The 22,692-nt window shown below is 39.5% G+C and overlaps 2 protein-coding genes across 2 annotated transcripts; one reads left to right on the forward strand and one right to left on the reverse strand.

Annotated features, from left to right (window-relative positions):
* Positions 1-1,424: 1,424 nt before the first annotated feature.
* Positions 1,425-18,787, forward strand: LOC128551541 (ATP-dependent RNA helicase DHX33-like). Its single transcript, XM_053532439.1, has 4 exons — positions 1,425-1,563; positions 12,461-12,527; positions 17,509-17,618; positions 18,636-18,787. The coding sequence occupies exons 2-4, from the start codon at positions 12,486-12,488 to the stop codon at positions 18,712-18,714; spliced, it is 231 nt and encodes a 76-aa protein (XP_053388414.1). The 5' UTR covers positions 1,425-1,563; positions 12,461-12,485; the 3' UTR covers positions 18,715-18,787.
* On the reverse strand, positions 2,440-11,055 carry LOC123531129 (uncharacterized). The gene is made up of 3 exons (XM_045311912.2): positions 10,864-11,055; positions 10,370-10,429; positions 2,440-4,470 (listed from the first exon to the last, which is right to left on the reverse strand). The coding sequence occupies exon 3, from the start codon at positions 4,462-4,464 to the stop codon at positions 2,440-2,442; it is 2,025 nt and encodes a 674-aa protein (XP_045167847.2). The 5' UTR covers positions 4,465-4,470; positions 10,370-10,429; positions 10,864-11,055.
* Positions 18,788-22,692: the final 3,905 nt, after the last annotated feature.

The following is a 22,692-nucleotide window of genomic DNA, read 5'->3' on the forward strand; positions in this document are numbered from 1 at the left end:
GATCAAAAACTAGGTCAGTAGGTCAAATAATAGAAAAACCTTGTGACCTCTCTAAAGGCCATACTTGTGAATGGATCTCCATAAAAATTGGTCAGAATGTTCACCTTGATGATATCTAGGTCAAGTTCGAAAGTGGGTCACGTGCCATCAAAAAGTAGGTCAGTAGGTCAAATAATGAAAAAACGTTGTGACCTCTCTAGAGGCCATATTTTTCATGGGATCTGTATGAAAGTTGGTCTGAATGTTTATCTTGATGATATCTAGGTCAAGTTTGAAACTGGGTCAACTGCGATCAAAAACTAAGTCAGTAGGTCTTGAAATAGAAAAACCTTGTGACCTCTCTAGAGGCCATACCCTTGAATGGATCTTCATGGAAATTGGTCAGAATGTTCACCTTGATGATATCTAGGTCAAGTTCGAAACTGGGTCACCAGGCTTAAAAAACTAGGTTAATAGGTCAAATAATAGAAAAACCTTGTGACCTCTCTAGAGACCATATTTTTCAATGGATCTTCATGAAAATTGGTCAGAATTTTGATCTTGATAATATCTAGGTCAAGTTCAAAACTGGGTCACATGAGCTCAAAAACTAGGTCAATAGGTCAAATAATAGAAAAAACGACGTCATACTCAAAACTGGTCCATGTGGGAAGAGGTGAGCGATTCAGGACCATCATGGTCCTCTTGTTTTTATTAATGTTATTATCATTACTATAACATTAAAGTAATAGTTATTATCATCTATATAATATCAAAATAATAATTATTATCATTTTCATTCCACATTCGCTGAAGAAAAATTAATTTCTTTCAATTCCACTGCACACATCTTCATGGTCTAGTTGGGGTCCCTGCTGTGGTAATTGCCCTCTAATCAGTTCTGTTACATAATCGCTGATAAGCAGCAGATAAGATGGGAGCTGTATATTGGATTTTTTGGGGGGGGGGGGGGGGGGGGACTACTTATAGTAGTGAATCTAGGCCTTTAAGTTTCAATACATGTAGACATGTGACAATTATGCAATCAGTACAGTGTCAAAATTAGATTGTTTGCATAACAAGCGTGTAACATTGGTCAGTCAACTATCAAACCGTTTAAGTTTGCACCTATTAAGCAGATGACATGATCACTTGAGTGAATTAAAAATCGAATTTTGTATTAAACTGCAGCCGTTTTTCGTAATCATCACACTCAATTCATCGGAAATAACGAAGATTCGACGCACTAAAGGCTTACTGTGAATGTGCTCCCTTTTTAATATCGTATATCAACGACGCTGATTTAAAAAAATTCTATCTTTTTTATCGATTTCCTTCATGTAAATCTATTCAAAATTATTTTTTTTTAAGACTGTCCGCGTTTTTTCTCTTTTAGTTACATAAACCCCCAGTGCAGTTGCAGTGCATACAGTATGTAATTCTCACGACCGCGCACTCCTCACACAGCGTTATATATGTTTACTTCCGGGATATACAAATCCAATTTTCTTTTATAATCACGACAAAATGAGAAGATGACACAGCGTTATAATTCTTTTAATGTATTTTTCAGTAGCATTTAAGGTAAATATATGTCCCGTTTATACGATTCTTATTTCTTATTAACATAAAACAGCGTGCAAAATACTATAGTGAAAATACTTTATAGATAACTTACCTCAACCGGCCCAAACCGCCTGTTTCTCGGTGAAGTCGATGTATAAAGATTTGTCTTTCACTATAAGCTTTGTACAACTTGTAAACAACCGGATATGGAATTTTGTGCGGGGATACTGGTTCTCGACTTTGCGCGTAGTATATCAAATAGCGATGGTTCCCGTCTTACTTAGGTTGCACACCACCAAAAACCACTACACTACTCCCCTCTTTGAAGAAATCTGTCCATTCGGTTTTCTTTATTCCTACGATGATGTGAGGTCTTTCCCTACCATCCAGCTACAAACCGGTTGGCCAATCCTTCCATACCATCCAGCTACAAGCCGGTTGGTAATCAAATTCCAAGGATTCTAAGATTTGTCCTGAATACTTAATGCTAAGACTTAACTCAAGTATAACCTCTTAGCATTGTCCGTGGTCTCAGTCAACAGGACTTCTACCGGTACCATCCTTATCAGGGCTACTGCTTCTGCCACGTCCCCTAGGTAAGAAGGAGTATTTACCAACCCCTTGGAAACCGGTAGATGTGGTGAGTCAGTCTCCAGTAATATGCGATTTCCTGGAACATGCCGGAGTGCCTCTCGCTGTTGAGACTTAAACGTTTTCACCAGGTAAGTGAAACCAAAGTGACAGTTTGGAAAGTCCTCCAGCCAAGAACGCATAACACTAAGATTGCTCATAAAACAATGCAAATGGATAGACTGCTGTTTGGAGCAATGCCGACTCACTATGTCTTTACACAAACTATAAACTGAGGGAGAAATTGGGTCATTTTTTGGTCCCCTAACATGAAGGACCAAACTTTGTCAGCTCTGATATACCGAGTACTCGGTTCAATACCTCTTCTTGTTCCAACCAAAGATGCCGGGACACAGAGTGATCAATTCCTACTTCTCCTAGTGCTACAACTCCGGGCTTATGGAGAAGTTCCTTCAAAACTGATTCTTTCTCTGAACTAAAAGAATCGCTTTTCTTCGGATGAATCCCCACGGCAACTTTGAAGTTAGCATCTTCTGGGCACTTAACAGAATGGTACCTTTCTGGATCGCAGTACACAAGGATTCCACCAACGATTTCCACGTTGTTTTCTGGAGCTGGATCCTGTTTTACTGGCCACAACTTGTGTAAATCAACCCAGTCTTGTCCGAACAGCGACTTTGCCGTTCTATCCAAATGGAAGTGCGAATCAAACCCCTGACGTACAGATGGTACCTTCTTCGATTTACTTCTAGGCTTTACTGCTGGTGGCAACTTGGTAACCTGAGCGTAGGTAAGTGGACCTACTGGTAAGTTATCCTCAGAGACAATTTCAACCCTAACCGCCGCCTCAACCGTTGTCACCCCCTCAGTATCTTTCTCTGAATCTTCAGCTTCCTTGTCCATCTCTTCGCCTTGAAGTAATGATTCAATATCCTGAATCACGTCCTGAACGCCAGCTTCCTCATCTCCAGCCTCCAAATTTAACTCTTCAATATCCATGACCTCCTCGCCGGAGCTTTTCTCTTGTGGTTCAGGAGAGTGAACCGCGTCCCTTTTTTGTTCATCATGATCATCTTTCTTATTGCTCTTTTTCTTATCTTTCCCTTTCTCATCCTCATCCCTCTTTCCTCTGTCTTCCTTTAGTTCATCCAGGAATCTCCGTTTTTGGCTTTCGGACAAGTGTTCCATCATAGCACAGATAATCCTCCAGTGTATCAATGCTGCCGGAGAATTAACTGGTGCAATGGTGAACTGATCTGGAATGTTCCATCTTGCGTACTTACAAACAGCCCTCATGGCCGTTTGTGAAGTAGAATTTGGTGTCGAGCTTGCCTGGATCCTGACATATCGGTCTGCCCATTCCATCAGACGGTTTACACCTGGCCGACCGATGATTAGCATTGCCAATTGCTCTAGAGCTTTCAGTCTTCTTCCTGGCAGATCATTGCCAGCTGTTTCCTCCCAGAACACTGACGGAATATGAGTCATTTGGACATGCCTTCTAATGTGTTTGCTAACAGCATTACATCCGTTAGCAGGGCAAGCCTGACCTGATCGGCTCTTAACTTTTTCTGGCTTTGTCCCCAGCGTAATCTGCAAACTCTGACCCTTCGCTGACACCAGCCTTCTACCACCTTTGGCAGCAGTCCCATGTTCCCCTCTGCCATGCCTAGACCTATCCTGGTGTCCAGGTCTATACTCTCGTTCTTTCCACTCCATTGCATTAGACACTTCTCGATGGCTTTGCCTACGTGGCTTGTCATAATAGTTTGACCTCTGCCTATGGTGCTCATTCCCTCGACGTGATGAACTGTAGTGACCAGATCGGTGTCCACGGTGTGAATCAGGACTCTTGGGTCGTGATCTTTCTACTGGTGACGGAGACCTGTGCATTCTCTTGGATTTTCCGAGCGACTGACCGTGCAACACTTCCCGGTGTCCATGACTCGAATCACAGCTCTTGGGCCGTGATCTGTCTACTGGTGACCGAGACCTTGAGTGCATGCTCCTAGATTTCCCAAGCGCTACCTCAGGTAACACTTCCTCCACCCAGTCTGGGCTGCCAACGAATCTCAGTCCAGAATAGTATCTGGCGTCCCTTATCCAGCCACTGTTACTTTGCCGGACAGCCAGTCTATACTGGTCGTGGACTAATTCTCGGAACAATGAGTCCGAGACATTATCCCATCCCAACCTGTAGATAAGATCTTTTGGGTCGAACAGCTTTCCTTGAGCCGTGTGACACCTTACTTGGTGGACAATACTTGGAACGTCCTCTAATCGACGTTCCTTTTTCCACGTCCTCTTCTCCTTTTCATTGTCTGACATCTTTACCTGCAAAAAATAAAAATAATTATACATAAACACATGCCTATTATTAAGTGGTCATAACTACAAGCTTTCTAGTACCACAAGAGGGGCATTTATACTTGTTTATCTCCACAGCATCCTGTTGAGTGATATTTACACATGAGCCGTGGAACCATTCATCACAATAATCACATTGGATCATGAATTCTCCTCGGTCTGGTTTTCGACACAGACAATACACTTCATCGTCTTGTCCTATATCTTTTGTAGGTATCAACTGGTCCATCTTGGCTGGATCCGCTCTTAAATCCCTAATCCAGCCTGGTAACACTCTGTCATTACACAGCTTCAATCGATCATGATTAGCCGTGATGAGAGCATTTTTCGTCTTAATCCTGTACAAATATGGCGTGAATTTTGCGATCACAAGAAAAGGTCCTTTAAAGAAGGGACTAAGCTTTCTACTTTTCCCCTTAACTGTAGCCGTGTCCAGCATATACACAGCATCCCCAACTTGATATTCTTTCTGCAAGACCTTCAAATCGTAATCTCTTTTGTTTCTACACAGATTTTCCTTCAAGTTTTTCCGTGCAGTTTCATGCGCCTGAATCATATCTCTCTCCAGCTCTTCAACATAAGTTGCTGGTGGAGAATTTTTATTGGACGTTATACCAAACATTAAATCTACTGGTGTGGTGGTTTCTCTGCCAAGCATCATACGGTTTGGAGAAAAACCTGTACTTCTGTTCACCGCACTTCTCATTGCACTTGCTATTAGTGGTAATTTCACATCCCAATCCCTTTGATTTTTTCCGATGTAGCACCGTACAGCGTCCATCAGGGTTCTGTTGTATCTTTCTACTTGACCATTTGATGACGGTCTGTAGGCCGTTGTTTTAGCCTTGTGAATTTGAAGTAAATCACAAACAGAAGTAAATAATTTACTCTCAAAATTACGACCCTGATCTGTAAAGATTTGATATGGAAAGCCAAATCTGCAGAAAAATTCTGTTACAGCTGCTTTTGCTGTTACCTCTGCTGTTTGAGAAGGTAATGGAATACATTCCACCCATTTAGAGAATTGGTCTACCATCATCAGGATATATTCATTACCTCTACTTGTTTTTGGTAATGGTCCCATGAAATCCAAATGTACTCTTTCCATAGGAGCCCCAGCATGGAATATTGTTAACGGTGCTTTCATGTGTCGCGTAGCTTTCTTGAACTGGTTACAAACTGGACATGACATCACATAAGTTTTGATATCACGAGACATGCGATACCAAAAATATTTTTCTTTAATCCGTGCCTTTGTGCGTTCATAACCTTGATGACTTGCGATGGGTACATCATGATTGTCGTGCAACACTGTCTCTTTCAATGACTTTGGTACTACCAAAGTCCGGTCTAACAACTCGTCTGTGGGTTTTTTCCACAAGACCTCCTGGTCTAACTGAAACAATTCCCTGTTTATCCACATATATTTACTCGCCGGACTTGCAAGGAAAAGTGTCCCTTCTGACGGTTGTATACCATCTTGCAACCATGCTATCATTAGTTGCATGTCAGTATCTTCGTGTTGCTGTTTTATTATTTCGTCCAGCCTATGACCCCAAACTGTACCTTCAGGCAATGTACCAGTATCAGTGGTTACCTGTTGAATAAAATCTCCTAGATCGAAATCCGGGAGTTCCAACACAGATACCCTATCCACTGTTTTGTCCCTAAACACTCTTCTTCCATGGAAACTTGCCAATGGAATCACATTGTCAACGTCCTCAACAAACTTTTCCCACTTATCATCTGCTCTTTTGCATGTACCACATCCTCCACATGGTAGCTTGTCCAAAGATACCCCCAACTTGTAGTTTGTACATGTCGCTTCATCGGGGATTCTTGACAAAGCATCGCAGTTACCATGTTTTTTGCCTGGACGATGCTGTATTTTCATATTATATTGACTAAGTTCTTCTAGCCAACGTGCAATTTGACCCTGAGGCTCCTTGAAATTCAAAAGCCATGTAAGACTCGCATGATCAGTTCTCAGCTTGAATTCTCTACCAAGGAGGTAATGCCGGAACTGTCTTGTAAATCGTACTACAGCTAGAAGTTCTTTTCTTGTAGTACAGTATCGCTTTTGCTCATTCGTCAAAGCAAAACTGCCATATGCAATTACCTTTTCTACACCGCCCTGAACTTGCGACAATTCTCCTCCCAACGAATGGTTCGAAGCATCACAGTCTAATATGAAAGGGTCCGTTTGATTTGGTAAAGCCAGCACTGGCGGTGTTACTAGAGCAGACTTGATTCTACTAAATGCCTCTTCTTGTTCCTGTCCCCAGTGAAATTCCTTCTTGCCTGTGAGAGCATACAGCGGACCAGCTTTTTCTGAGAACTTCGGGATGAACGCTCTATGATAATTGGCTAAACCAAGGAACTGTTCTACCTCCTTAACTGTTTTAGGAACTGGCCACTTTTGCACTACTTCAACATTTTCATTACCCATTTCCATGCTGTCTTTGCTTATTGTTCTGCCAAGGAATTCGACCTTCTTCTGGAAAAATTCACACTTTTTCGGTTTCAGCTTTAGCTTGTATTCTTTAAGCCTTTGGAAAACTTCCTGCAGGTTGCTTATATGATCTTCAAAATCTTTTCCCATAACTAAAATGTCATCAAGAAAAGCCAACAGGATTTTCCAGTTTAAACCACGCATGACTAAATTCATCACCCTTGCGAAGGTAGCTGGCGCGTTACACAGTCCAAATCCCATTTTTACAAAATGATACAAGCCATATTTTGTTATAAATGCCGTCTTTTTCTGATCTTCTGGGCGAATTGGTATCTGCCAATATGCGGCATTGGCATCAGCTTTAGAAAACCATTCGTTCCCGGCTAAGGTGTCCAGACATTCTTCTACCAGGGGTAACGGGTACACATCTCGGACCGTCTTTGAATTCAAGGCCCTATAGTCCACGCACCATCTGACCGTGCCGTCCCTTTTCCGTACAAGCACCGGAGCTGACGCCCATGAGGAATTAGAGGGTTCAATAACACCAGCCTTCAACATCTTCTGGATATGTGCCTCTTCTTCACCAGCGAATACAGCCGGTGTTCTTCTCATACGTGCTTTGATTGGATGTGCATCCCCAGTGTCTATCTCATGTTGGATATGATCAAAGTTACCCAGATCAAACTCATCTTTAGCGAATACCTCCTGGTATTCACATAATAGTTTTGCCAATACTCTAGACTGCTCTGTCGTAAGTAGCTTCCTTGACCTCTCAAACATTTCTTGTAAATGCTCTGGAAGTACATTTACATCCCCTTCAGTTATTTTCAGCGAATTGACTGTGAACTCGGCCTTCCCTTCTTCTGGTATCAGTTCCGCTGCACAATAGGCTCTAGCCACCTCACTCCTCTTCTTAATTGTGATGTACCGGTCTGTAACATTAATAAAACATAGCTTTGGATATCTTCCTGCAGCATGCAAAGACTTAGGTACAATTACAGAAGCTTGATTTACCGGCTCCGCAATGAATTGTGGCATTTCCTGGTCCATCACACACCGTAGATGAATAGCAGTCTTTGGTGGAATAACAGCTTTACGTTTTACCGTTATTCGTGCAACCTGGTTAGCCCTCTTGCAACCACTCAATTCCATTGGTATTATTTCATCTTCGTTGCTGAGGCTGCAATTACGGGTTTGTATATCTAAACCATGTTTCCGCAAAAAGTCAATACCTAAGAGCATTTCGTCTTCAATCGGAGCCACAAATATGGTTTCCTTATAATCTTTCTGTCCAAGCCTCAAATTAACAGGACCAACTACCATTGCTTTCATCTTCATATCCCGGCCGGCTGCATGCATGACCGCTGACCTCTTCTTTGAAGGTTTTTGCAGTAATGACTCAAACACTCTATCTGATATTATGGTTACTTCTGCCGCTGTATCAACAACTGCTTTAACCATCTTACCATTCACTGCAATCGGTACCCGAAACATGGAACCAGAGCTAAGTTGACAAACTGTTATGTCCTCTTCGTCAGAACAACTTTCATCTAGATCGGAACCAGACCCAGCTTTAAACATTGCCGGGTTAGGATCTGTTCTTCCTGCTGCCTGGTCTTCAATTACTAATATTGGCTGTATTTTTTCGAGACCAACATCTAACTCTTGGGTCGGGTTTAGGTCCCTTTGTCCGACCCATTCCTGTTTAAATGCTTCTGATCGTCCTTAAATGATACTCGCTTTTCATTAAGTGGTGAATGTTCTCTGTTGCCTGTTAAGGATGGGCAATCGCGTTTGAAATGTCCGGATTTTCCACAGTGAAAACAACCGCCACCTGGACTTGGCGAGCGACTTCTAGGTCTGGTCATTATTGTTACCAATTTTCCAATACTGGTAGACAACTTCTCCACCATCTCCATGGTTCGTTCACTATTTTGTTTTAGCACCCTCATTGTTTCATCCAGATTACGTCTCGACTCCCTAAATTGCCGGTTATCATTGTACGCACGACTGACTTTATATTTAATACCAGCATCAGAGTCCTCATCTTCTGAATCGCTTTCAAAGCATTGCCTAGATTCACTTGGAAAGCATTGCCTTACATCCCTCTCTTTTCGTAACTTCGGTTGCTGCATAGACTGACTAGTGTGTTCAAACCACCTAACTAAGTCCAAAGCTACGTCCATCGTCTGCGGTCTTTGGTTCAGAGCATAAAGTCCTGCATCCCTATTAAAACAGCCTTGGCAAAACCTCATCACCGTTTGTTTTTCAATAAATTTGTCTATGTTGCCACCCCGGCCTCCCATCTCTTGACGGGAAAATGCATCTGTTGCCAAAGTTACAACCTTGTCTGCCCACTCTACCAGTGAATCATCAGCATCTTGTTTAGCATTTGAGAACCTTATCTGTGCTGTCTCAGGAAGGTCCCTTAGACCAAACCTTTTTTTCATTTTATCTATAATGTTGTAATAACCTGCTGATGGTTCACGCTCAAGGATGGAAGCATAGTACTCGCTTGCCTTGCCAGTGAGACAATAACAAAGTTGTTGCTGACATTTTTTCTGATTCCACCCTTGTTCCTTTGTGAATGAATGAAACTTCTGGTAGAATGCTTGCCAAGAAGTTTTCCCATCATATGCAAAAGTTTTTGGTAAAGGTGTAGAACGATAATATTCTCTTGCTGGTTTGTGACTTGGCTCTTTGTATTCCTCAGATTCATACCCATCAGCGTCTCTGAACGCATAATCACTGCGGGAACTGGCTATTACAGGAGATGCAGTATAACTGATTTTTCGTCTCGCTCCAAGCGTCCTTGGTGTATCTATGTCCTCATCAACATTGCGAATAGATGATCCAGCCTTAACATCGCCGGATGCCTCCATTGGCAATAAACTTCGACGTGGACCTCTGTCTGCCACATCTGATATCCGAGAAATTCTATCAGCTTCCTCACTTCTTCTCCGGTCCTCCTCGCGGATCTCTTCAGCAATGGAATTTCTCAAATCTTCCTTATATCTTTCACGCTTTAATTTATGCAATTCTTCTTGACGAAGGTGAAATTTGAATGACTCCCTAGCATCTTCGTCCTCACACTCTGTAAAATCTATCTGGGATAACAGCTGTTCCGTTACCCGCAAATGAGGTATATCACGGATAGTATCTTCCGTGATGTTATGTTCTTCATCTCTGAAGTACAGAATATTCTCTGCAACCTTTTTACCTACACCTTGTAGACGTTGCAGTACTTCAAAATCACAACTATTAATTTTAATGGACATGTTGGCAAGTGTGTGGTACTACAAAGCAAGTAGGATTCAAAACAAGACACAGTAATAATTTACTTAATTTCTTTTATTCACTTAACAATATTAAAATATTGTAAAAGGATACATCAGCAGGTCCTAATATACTTACGTATACTGTACCAAAATTCTGACGGATGCCGTACCACTGTGGACTCCACTGAAAAATAAACTAAAAAACTATTTGATGAGTATTATGCCAAAAACTGCTAAAATACATGTAACGATTGAATATTACTTTTAAATGTAATAATAACTACTTATAAAATATTGTTTAAAAAGTTCAATGAACTTTACAGTTGATTAACGCGGATGCGCCGCCATTGACACGGAGGAAAAAAGTCCGGGAAATTTCCCGAAACGAAATACAACAAAATAAAAGGTTGACAGCAAGAATTACTGGTCCTTATCAATGTATATTAAGATAAAATACCCTAAGGTTATAATATCTGAAGAAATAAATGCACAATCACGACGAAAATCGTAGTGAGAAATTTTGCAAGTTTCTTGCAAACAACTGCGATTGATGCCGATAAATTGCTAATCGCACAAATTCGAACAAGCTCGCAGCGCCAATATAGTGAAAATACTTTATAGATAACTTACCTCAACCGGCCCAAACCGCCTGTTTCTCGGTGAAGTCGATGTATAAAGATTTGTCTTTCACTATAAGCTTTGTACAACTTGTAAACAACCGGATATGGAATTTTGTGCGGGGATACTGGTTCTCGACTTTGCGCGTAGTATATCAAATAGCGATGGTTCCCGTCTTACTTAGGTTGCACACCACCAAAAACCACTACAATACGTTACCGGTGGGTGGGGTATTGCATAAATTTAACCCCGCTAGATCCGCGGGTCTCGAACCTTGGACCCCGACGACAGCGTTATAACTGTAGTACTCCCTTTACGAAGGGTTACATGAAAGGAGAGATTACGAGAATTCGGATACTGGTACTGTTCTGATACCAGTAAGATAGCTCCCATTAACCTGGAGATTGAAAATGTTATAAAATAATTGGAGCACTTAAAGGTGGATAATCAGATTTTGGCTAAGTAACGGATTTGTTTTAAACTTTAACATCTGATCATTTACACTCATTTATGTTCAGTTAGCGCTTAACATGGCTTAATACAAGTTAGGTTTTCACTGGAGATATTTTTAATAATTGGTTTTCCTATTGCAGTTGCCCAACCAAGATCGAGTTATTTTATCATAAGTATAAATGTGATAAACATACTTTACCTGAGGAAATGTATAACTAACCGATATATTGTATTATATTCGTAAAATAATTGCATTAACAATTACATATATAGATTGAATTCATTAGAAATGCAAGTTTGAAAAATTATTATTACCTCCCTTTGCCTATCTTGGTTGCGCAACCAAGATAGAATGGAAAAAATGGAATTCAGAAGCTACATGCATTTTAAAACCCACCTTTTGATTCAGATTGTTAAATATTTGGTATATCTATCCAATGCGAATGTAAAACTCGGAATTATATGGAAATAAAAAGAAATACCAAGCATTTTAAATATTTTCATGTTAAAGGGGAGTAATTATAATTTTTTATGAAAATCAATAAAGTATACATTTCTAACAGGGATCTAACTCTAAGTAATGGGTATTTTTGTTTCTTAAATAAATCTCTAACAGAATATACAAAAAGTAGAAAATGTCACTAAAGTTTGCTTAAATGTGATTGACCACCTTTAAAGGCTTAAACTGTCAAATTTCATAGGCTTAATGTCTGTGTTCAAGAGATAATCCCTATCAATTTTTGGTTCAGTACTGCAAAATTCTGCATCATGGTAACCTTGAGATTGAAAATATTTTCTGATTAACTACTGAAGAACACTTTGAAGTTTGGCCTTTCAAACTTCAAAAAGCTAGCCCATTACAAAGATTGTACAAATTTACTATTTCATAATAATTTCACAGATGTTTTTCTTGCATAATTATCTTCCAAAACTGTTCAAGCAAGCCAGGAAAGTGATCTAGGGCCATCATGGCCCTTTTGTCTTATTAAGGCATACAAAAAAGTACTTGAATATTTTATTTACAAATGTGAGATAGTATGACTGTATGAATATATATCATTTGGGAAGATAAGGAAGGTCAAAGTTTGAATTATGATTTGAAATACTGTCATATTATAATCTATTTTGCAAATATATTTTGCATGCCATTTTGCAGAAAATGTTTAGCCACTGGATTTTTCATGAACTCGGCAGAATTACAGAAGGAAGGAGAATACATGTCTGTAAGTTAATAAATGTTCTTTGATTTCACAAAAATTTAGCACAGTTATGATCAGGAAACTTCAGTATGTAAAATTTATACAAATTACTGTATACCAAAAACCCATTTTCACAGAGTTAGATGCAACATGTACATGGACAGTGATTGTTGTATGAAACCACCAAAACATTGCTTGAATGGTTTAATAAAAGAAAAGACAGGAGACTAGTACTAAATGCTAGTAAAACCTCCTGTAGATTGTTGGTTTTATTCATCATTTCAAGGATAACCAGATCGGTGCTCCTGGATTCTATACCAGAACTGACCTGTTCTCTGCAAGTAACTGCCAACTTTTTAGTTTGAATTAGATGTGGAGGGAGAATGATTTCTGACACAATTAAATTTTCACTGAGAACATAGCCTTGCCCAGGTATCAAAGACAGGTGCTGTGCAATCCAGAGATCTGCACTCTCCCAACTGAGCAAAACCAGCAGGTGTTTCTGAGGTTTTTATAAAATTATGCCCTTCTCTGAAAGAACAGCGCATATTATGTGAACACCGGTGGCGGGTGGGCAGGCAGTCGGCGTCCAAAGAATGTCCGCTTTCTAAGTCGAAGTTTTAATCCGGTCTTCACAAAACTTGCTGACAATGTTTATGGGTATAATATCCCGGCCAAGTTTGAAGACCACCCAAATCGCCCCAGGCACTCTTGGATTATGGCCCTTGAATTGGGTCAAGTCCGATGACGGGCATATTTTGTTACAGTCTGGCACTCTTGTTCTCAATTCTCTTTCTTTTTAGCTCACGTGAGCTTTTGTGATCGAACTGTGTCCGTCGGCGTCCGTCATGTGTCGCAGTCAACAGTTTGACTGTAAACACTCTAGAGGTCACAATTTAGGCGCAGTCTTAATGAAACTTGGTCAGAATGTTACCCTCAATAAAATCTTGGACGAGTTCGATATTTGGTCATCTGGGGTCAAAAACTAGGTCACCAGGTCAAATCAAAGGAAGAGCTTGTTAACACTCTAGAGGTCACAATTTTGGCCCAATTTTAATGAAACTTGGTCAGAATGTTACCCTCAATAAAATCTGGGACGAGTTCGATATTGGGTCATCTGGGGTCAAAAACTAGGTCACCAGGTCAAATCAAAGGAAAAGCTTGTTAACACTCTAGAGGTCACATTTTTGGCCCAATCTAAATGAAACTTGGTCAGAATGTTACCCGCAATAAAATCTTGTCCGTTGTGCGTCGGCATCAACAGTTTGACTGTAAACACTCTAGAGGTCACAATTTAGGCGCAATCTTAATGAAACTTGGTCAGAATGTTACCCTCAATAAAATCTTGGACGAGTTTGATATTGGGTCATCTGGGGTCAAAAACAAGGTCACCAGGTCAAATCAAAGGAAAAGCTTGTTAACACTCCAGAGGTCACAATTTTGGCCCAATCTTAATGAAACTTGGTCAGAATGTTACCCTTAATAAAATCTTGAACACTTTTGATGTTGGGTCATCTGGGGTCTAAAACTGGGCCACCAGGTTAAATCAAAGGATAAGCATGTTGACACTGTAGAGGCCACATTTATGACTGTATCTTCTTGAAAAATGGTCAGAATGTTAATCTTGATGATTTTAAGGTCCAGTTTGAATCTGGGTCATGTAGGATCAAAAACTAGGTCAATAGGTGAAATCAAAGGAAAAGCTAGTTTACACTGTAGAGGCCACATTTATGACCGTATCTTAATGAAACTTGGTCAGAATGTTAATCTTGATGAACTATAGGTCAAGGCCAAATCTGGGTCAGGCGAGGTCAAAAACTAGGTCACTAGGTCAAATCAAAGGAAAAGCTTGTTGACACTCTAGAGGCCACATTTATGACTGTATCTTCATGAAACTTAGTCAGAATGTTAATCTTGATGATCTTTAGGTCAAGCTCGAATCTGGGTCATGTCGGGTCAAAAACTAGGTCACAGGGTCAAATCAAAAGAAAAGCTAGTTAACACTAGAGACCACATTTATGACCATATCTTAATGAAACTTGGTCAGAATGTTAATCTTGATGATCTTTAAGTCAATAGGTCAGGTGAGCGATACAGGGCCTTCATGGCCCTCTTGTTTAGCTCATGGTGAGCTTTTGTGACCGCTCAATGTCCGTCGTCCTTTGTGTGTCGTGTGTCCGTCAACATTTTCTAAAAAAAATCTTCTTGAAAACCACTGGGCAGAATTACACCAAACTTCACAGGAATGATCCTTGGATGGTCCCCTTTTTATTTCAAAGTTTTTCAAAGAATTTAATTCCATGCAGAACACTGGTTGCCATGGCAGCCGAAAGGAAAAACTTTAAAAATCTTCTTGTCCAAAACTGCAAGACATAGAGCCTTGATATTTGGCATGTGACATCATCTTATGATCCTCTATCAAGATTGTTCAAATTGTGCCCCTAGGGTGAAAAGAGGCCCCCTCCGTGGGTCACAAGTTTTACATAGACTTATATCGGAAAAAACTTTTAAAATCTTCTTGTCTAAAACCACAAGACCTAGACCTTTGATATTTGGTATGTAGCATTGCCTTGTGGTCCTCTACCAAAACTGTTCAAATTATTACCCTGGGGTGAAGAGGCCCTGCCCTGGGGAGCCTCAAGTTTTACATAGACTTATATAGGAAAAAACTTTTAAAATCTTCTTGTCTAAAACCACAAGACCTAGACCTTTGATATTTGGTATGTAGCATTGCCTTGTGGTCCTCTACCAAAATTGTTCAAATTATTACCCTGGGGTGAAAAGAGGCCCTGCCCTGGGGAGCCTCAAGTTTTACATAGACTTATATAGGAAAAAACTTTTAAAATCTTCTTGTCTAAAACTACAAGACCTAGGCCTTTGATATTTTGTATGTAGCATTGCCTTGTGGTCCTCTATGAAGATTGTTCATATTGTGTCCCTGGGGTGAAAAGAGGCCCCCACATCGGGGGTCCCAGGTTTTACATAGACTTATATAGGAAAAAACTTTAAAAATCTTCTTGTCTGAAACTGCAAGGCCTAGGCTTTTGATATTTGGTGTGTTGCATTGCCTTGTGGTCCTCTACCAAATTGTTCAAATTATTACCCTGGGATGAAAAGAGGCCCTGCCCCGGGGGTCCCAAGTTTAACATAGACTTATATAGGGAAAACTTTAAAAATCTTTTTGTCTGAAACTGCAAGGCCTAAGCTTTTGATATTTGGTATGCAGCATTGCCCGTGGTCCTTCACCAAGATTATTCAAATTATGCCCTGACTTACTGACCTACTTTCTTGCTTTTTGAGATACTGCCTTGAAATTTGGATGACATGTACAGTTTTGCATACCGATCTTAAAACTGACTTTCAGTTACCATGTGACCTACTGACCTACTTTCTAATACTTTAGCATCAGTTTGCTATTTGAAACATGTGGCTCATATTACTCATGTTCACAAGCGATTTAGGGTCATCATGACCCTCTTGTTTAAAAGAGTATTACAAAAAATCATGTAAAAACATTTAAATCATGGCCACTTTTAAGAAAACATTTTGAGAGGACCTCATGTTTTAGAAACATGAATGAGTTACTTTAATCTTACTGATTTGCATATTTTTACTGCAGGCACAATAAGAACACCCAAACAGCATTTAGAGAGGCTCGAATGACTTTTTTCCAATAAATTTTTTTCCAGTGATGTGTGCAGGTCATTTTAAAATTAATATTGTTCAAATATATCTCCAACTTGTTGTTGGGCATAAAGTTTGAACCACAGAACATGTTCATATCTGAAAAAAGCACCCATACATCACAGATGTGTGCTAACTTAAAAATTGTCTTGTTGGAAAGGACTGTGTATAAACAGTTTGTTGGAAAGGACTGTGTTTAAACAGTTAGTGTTCATAAAATGTAATCTATCTTCTTCCGAGTGCACCTTTGAAGGTGTTTGAACATTTTTAGCTCATCTGATTTTTTGAAAAAAAATGATGAGTTATTGTCATCACTTGAGCGGTTGTCGGCGTCGGCGTCGGCGTTGCCTGGTTAAGTTTTATGTTTAGGTCAGCTTTTCTCCTAAACTATCAAAGCTATTGCTTTGAAACTTGGAATACTTGTTCACCATCATAAGCTGACCCTGTATAGCAAGAAACATAACTCCATCTTGCTTTTTGCAAGATTTATGGCCCCTTTTGTACTTAGAAAATATCAGATTTCTTGGTTAAGTTTTATGTTTAGGTCAACTTTTCTCCCAAACTGTCAAAGCTATTGCTTTGAAACTTGGAATACTTGTTCACCATCATAAGCTGACCCTGTACAGCAAGAAACATAACTCCATCTTGCTTTTTGCAAGATTTATTGCCCCTTTTGGACTTAGAAAATCAGTTTTCTTGGTTAAGTTTTATGTTTAGGTCAGCTTTTATCCTAAACTATCAAAGCTATTGCTTTAAAACTTGCAACACTTGTTCACCATCATAAGTTGACCCTGTACAGCAAGAAACATAACTCCATCCTGCTTTTTGCAAGATTTATGGCCCCTTTTGGACTTAGAAAATATCAGATTTCTTGGTTAAGTTTTATGTTTAGGTCAACTTTTTCTCTTAAACTATCAAAGCTATTGCTTTGAAACTTGCAACACTTGTTCACCACCATAAGCTGACCCTGTACAGCAAGCAGCGTAACTCCATCCTGATTTTTGCAATAATTATTGCCCCTTTTGGACTTAGAAAATCATTTTCTTGGTTGAGTATTATGTTTAAGTCAACTTTTCTCATAAACTATCAAAGCTATTGCTTTAAAACTTGCAACAGTTTTTCACCATCATAAGTGGACACTGTACCTCAAGAAACATAACTCTGCCCTGCTTTTTGCAAGAATGATGGCCCTTTTTAGACTTAGAAAATCATGGGTAGGACAATATTTCTATTACACAAAAAAAAATCAGATGAGCGTCAGCACCCGCAAGGCGGTGCTCTTGTTTGTAGTTATAAGTATCTTACCATTGTTCATTCACAGTTATCTACAAGGAAATCAGTTACCATACATCCATCATCAGCCCTGTTCCATTGTAAACCTGCATATGTCATCTATAATGAACTTGTACAGACAACTAAATGCTACATGAGGTAGGAAATCTATACATTTTGTACTTTCAGTTGTATTACATTGTCGTTTTCTTCTGCACAAGTCTAAATGCTAGATTCACATAATGTTTTGCAGAATGTTACTGGGTTCTTATATTCATTTACTTTAGTTTATGGGGCAGTGAACTGGTCTTCATGCATGAATAGTCATAACTTCCCAGTTAATGGGTCATAATAACCATGAAAGAATCTAACTAGCTCTTATTCAGATCAGGTGTGATTTCTTAAGACATGGAAATGAAAGTCTAGTTGCCTAAAATACAACTTAATATTAAGGTAGTTCTGCACGTTTGATAAACCGGAAGTGATAGTGTAACGTCCTTTATCCGGAAAACGTAGAATAAAGCCTGGATTCGGCGTACGGAAATGAAAATTATTTTCTGAATTAATAGAAACCTGTGAGTATATTTATTACAATAGCACTGTTGCTATATTTCTAAAGTCGAAATATGATTAAAACATATGACACGTTAAAAATTTCAAAATAATGTCTTGATTTAGCGTGAAATGGCCGGTTCACTTTAATCACGGTCAAATATATCAAAAATAAGCACATGTACCCATACATTTTATTTCACCAAATTATAGTTCATACGTGTATTTACAAGTTTGAGAAGTTTCATAAAATTCTTCAATGTAGAAAAATTTCTCTTCGCGAAAATGTTATGAAAGTTATGATTTTTCCATAGACTCCTGTTATAAAATATTGCGTGAGGTCTAAGTTTTTCAAATCAGTCTAGCAAAAAATCAAGCATACGACCCTATCTTTTTTATTTGCTGAATTTTCTAGGTATATTCTTAAAAATCAGAGTTTAATAAATTCTACATTGTAGAAAATACTTCGATCCAAACGTGCAGAACTACCTAGTTAAACATTTAAGGTGGTGCAAAAACACATTGGAATTAGACGTCTTGTTGGCAGAAAACTTGTAGAAGTTAAGTAGGTAGACATGAACTTTGACATGTGTGTGAAATATGTTCTTGTCAATTTTCCAACAGGGATTTGTGTGTGGTGGATGCAGATTGGCTGTATGATACAGCACCAACATACTTCAAAAAGAAAAAGCCTGGTGGTTGAAATGAAATACTGTTTATGTGAAGTGAATGATATATTTATTGTTAATGTTTCTAATAAAAACATGAGCAAATGATATGTTGGTCAGTTGTATTAAGATATATAGTTAACACAGTTGTGCACCTCGGGTTTTATTTTGGATTCAACCCTTACACCCACCACTGTTTTTTCTTTACTGTTTCAGTTTTTGTGCTCAAAAAACCTCTTGCTGGAATTCAGCAAAACTTCATAGGAAGCTTCACTTGACAGAGATGGGCATATCTTAACTTCTTATTCTGGTCAGATGCTTTTTATGCCCCCGAAGGGAGGCATATAGTTTTTGAACCGTCTGTCGGTCCGTCGGTCTGTCAGTCTGTCGGTCTGTCAGTCTGTCCGCAATTTTCGTGTCCGGTCCATATCTTTGTCATCGATGGATGGATTTTCAAATAACTTGGCATGAATGTGTACCACAGTAAGACGATGTGTCATGCGCAAGACCCAGGTCCGTAGCTCAAAGGTCAAGGTCACACTTAGACATTAAAGGATAGTGCATTGATGGGCGTGTCCGGTCCATATCTTTGTCATCGATGGATGGATTTTCAAATAACTTGGCATGAATGTGTACCACAGTAAGATGACGTGTCGCACGCAAGACCCAGGTCCGTAGCTCAAAGGTCAAGGTCACACTTAGACGTTAAAGGTCATTTTTCATGATAGTGCATTGATGGGCGTGTCCGGTCCATATCTTTGTCATTCATGCATGGATTTTAAAATAACTACGCATGAATGTGTGACACAGTAAGACGACATGTCGCGCGCAAGACCCAGCTCCGTAGATCAAAGGTCCTAAACTCTAACATCGGCCATAACTATTCATTCAAAGTGCAATCGGGGGGCATGTGTCATCCTATGGAGACAGCTCTTGTTCACATAGTTACTGCCCTTTGATTATTCAACAGTACTAAACTATAGCTTCATCCTTTTCTTGAGTATTTCTCAGCAAGCATTGGCTTAAAATCAGCAGAAATTCATAGGAAGCCTCACTCTCTCGAGGAAATGTGCATATTATTTTCATGTTCCGGTCAGATGACTTTTCACTGAGTTATTGCCCTTTAATGATTCGACATTTTAGTAGATTTCGGATATTTGAATAACCTATTTGTCAGGATAAAATATTCAAATAACAGGAGTATTCAAATAACAGAATGCTAAATTTTCAACTTTTTTTAGCACAAATCACACCTGATTGTTGTTGGTTGTAGACAGTTATCAATTTTAATGATATGGTATGGTAAAGGTATTAAATCTGATACCTGTTGATGTCTTGTTTAAAGATTACAAGGGTTGTTGCTGCACTTGCTGACCTCAGATTTCTAGTTGGCACGTACACCTCCAGTAAGTCTCTCATATACACCGGCGACTGTCCATGCAAGGCCTTGAATGTTTGAATGAGAAGTTTGTATTTGATTCTATCTTGTATTTGAAGCCAATGAAGATCTTTAAGGATTAGTGTTATATGTTCAAAACGGGTTGTTTTCGTAATAAGACGTGCAGCTGTGTTTTGGACATTTTGCAGTTTGCTCGTTGATTTTGGCACGCCATACAAAAGAGCATTGCAGTAATCTAATCGTGAGGTCACAAGCGAGTTTATCAGGGTTTTTGTGGCTTCAGTTGTCAAATATGGTCGGATATGACCAACGTCTCGTATTTGGCCGTAGCATGTTCGAGTCACAGAATTAACATGATGGTCCATGTGCATGTTCGAATCAAGCGTAGCACCAAGGTTTCGAACAGCTCGATTCGCCAACTTTCAGTTCTAGATTTTCAACATGTTTGGAGTGTTTTTGACTCGAAAAAAGAATTACTTCAGTTTTGTCTGCATTCAATTTTAACATGTTTGAATTCATCCATGAGATGATTTCTTTTAGGCATTGTTCAACTCGTGTGATTGTGGCTGCCTTTGATGCTTGGTCAACTGGTTTAAACGATAGATAGAGTTGGGAGTCATCTGCAAAAAGTGGTGGTTTAGACCATGATTTCTACAGATGGACCCGACTGGCTTTGTGTACATCATGTAGAATTTTGGGCCTAGAACAGATCCTTGAGGAACACTGAATTTCATAAGGACTGGTTCAGAGAGTTTGCCATCGATGCATACTGTTTGGTAGCGGTCTGTTAGATATGATGCCTCCCATTGAAGGGGTTTATCGGCGAATCCAAAATTAAATTCGAGTCTGTGAAGAAGGGTGTTATGGTCAATGGTGTCGAATGCAGCCGACAGGTCCAACATCACAAGTACTGTGACGTCACCTTTGTCAAGGGATTCGAGAATGTCGTTCTGAACTTTTAACAATGCCGTTTCAGTTGAATGAAATTTTCTGTATGCTGACTGGTTTATTTTGTGTAATTGATTGTTCGTCAGATGTTCCTCAATATTTCTGTTTACCACTGTCTCAAGGATTTTTGAGAGGAATGGCAGATTGGAAACAGGCCTGTAATTCTTGTGTGTGTTGTGGTCAAGACTTGGCTTTTTTAGCTCACCTGTCACAAAGTGACAAGGTGAGCTTTTGTGATCGCGCGGTGTCCGTCGTCCGTTGTCCGTCCGTGCGTGCGTGCGTGCGTCCGTAAACTTTTGCTTGTGACCACTCTAGAGGTCACATTTTTCATGGGATCTTTATGAAAATGGGTCAGAATGTTCATCTTGGTAAATTCTAGGTCAAGTTCGAAACTGGGTCACGTGCCATCCAAAACTAGGTCAGTAGGTCTAAAAATAGAAAAACCTTGTGACCTCTCTAGAGGCCATAATTTTCAATGGATCTTCATGAAAATTGGTCAGAATGTTCACCTTGATGATATCTAGGTCAAGTTCGAAACTGGGTCACGTGCGGTCAAAAACTAGGTCAGTAGGTCTAAAAATAGAAAAACCTTGTGACCTCTCTAGAGGCCATATATTTCATAAAATCTTCATGAAAATTGGTCAGAATGTTCACCTTGATGATATCTAGGTCAAGTTCGAAACTGGGTTATGTGCCTTCAAAAACTAGGTCAGGAGGTCTAAAAATAGAAAAACCTTGTGACCTCTCTAGAGGCCATATATTTCAGAAGATTTTCATGAAAATTGGTCAGAATGTTCACCTTGATGATATCTAGGTTAAGTTTGAAACTGGGTCACGTGCAGTCAAAAACTAGGTCAGTAAGTCTAAAAATAGAAAAACCTTGTGACCTCTCTAAAGGCCATATTTTTCATGGGATCTGTATGAAAGTTTTTCTGAATGTTCATCTTGATGATATCTAGGTCAAGTTCGAAACTGGGTCACGTGCGGTTAAAAACTAGGTCAGTAGGTCTAAAAATAGAAAAACCTTGTGACCTCTCTAGAGGCCATATTTTCCATGGGATCTGTATGAAAGTTGGTCTGAATGTTCATCTTGATGATATCTAGGTCAAGTTTGAAAGTGGGTCATGTGCTGTCAAAAACTAGGTCAGTAGGTCAAATAATAGAAAAACCTTGTGACCTCTCTAAAGGCCATATTTTTCAATGGATTTTCATGAAAGTTGGTCTGAATGTTCATCTTGATGATATCTAGGTCAAATTCGAAACAGGGTCATGTGCATCAAAAACTAGGTCAGTAGGCCTAAAAATAGAAAAACCTTGTGACCTCTCTAGAGGCCATACTTGTGAATTGATCTCCATAAAAATTGGTCAGAATGTTCATCTTGGTGATATCTAGGTCAAGTTCAAAAGTGGGTCACGTGCCATCAAAAAGTAGGTCAGTAGGTCAAATAATGAAAAAACGTTGTGACCTCTCTAGAGGCCATATTTTTCATGGGATCTGTATGAAAGTTGGTCTGAATGTTTATCTTGATGATATCTAGGTCAGGTTTGAAACTGGGTCAACTGCGATCAAAAACTAGGTCAGTAGGTCTTGAAATAGAAAAACCTTGTGACCTCTCTAGAGGCCATACCCTTGAATGGATCTTCATGAAAATTGGTCAGAATGTTC

Source organism: Mercenaria mercenaria, unplaced genomic scaffold, assembly GCF_021730395.1.
Source record: "Mercenaria mercenaria strain notata unplaced genomic scaffold, MADL_Memer_1 contig_125, whole genome shotgun sequence".
Lineage (NCBI taxonomy): Eukaryota > Metazoa > Mollusca > Bivalvia > Venerida > Veneridae > Mercenaria > Mercenaria mercenaria.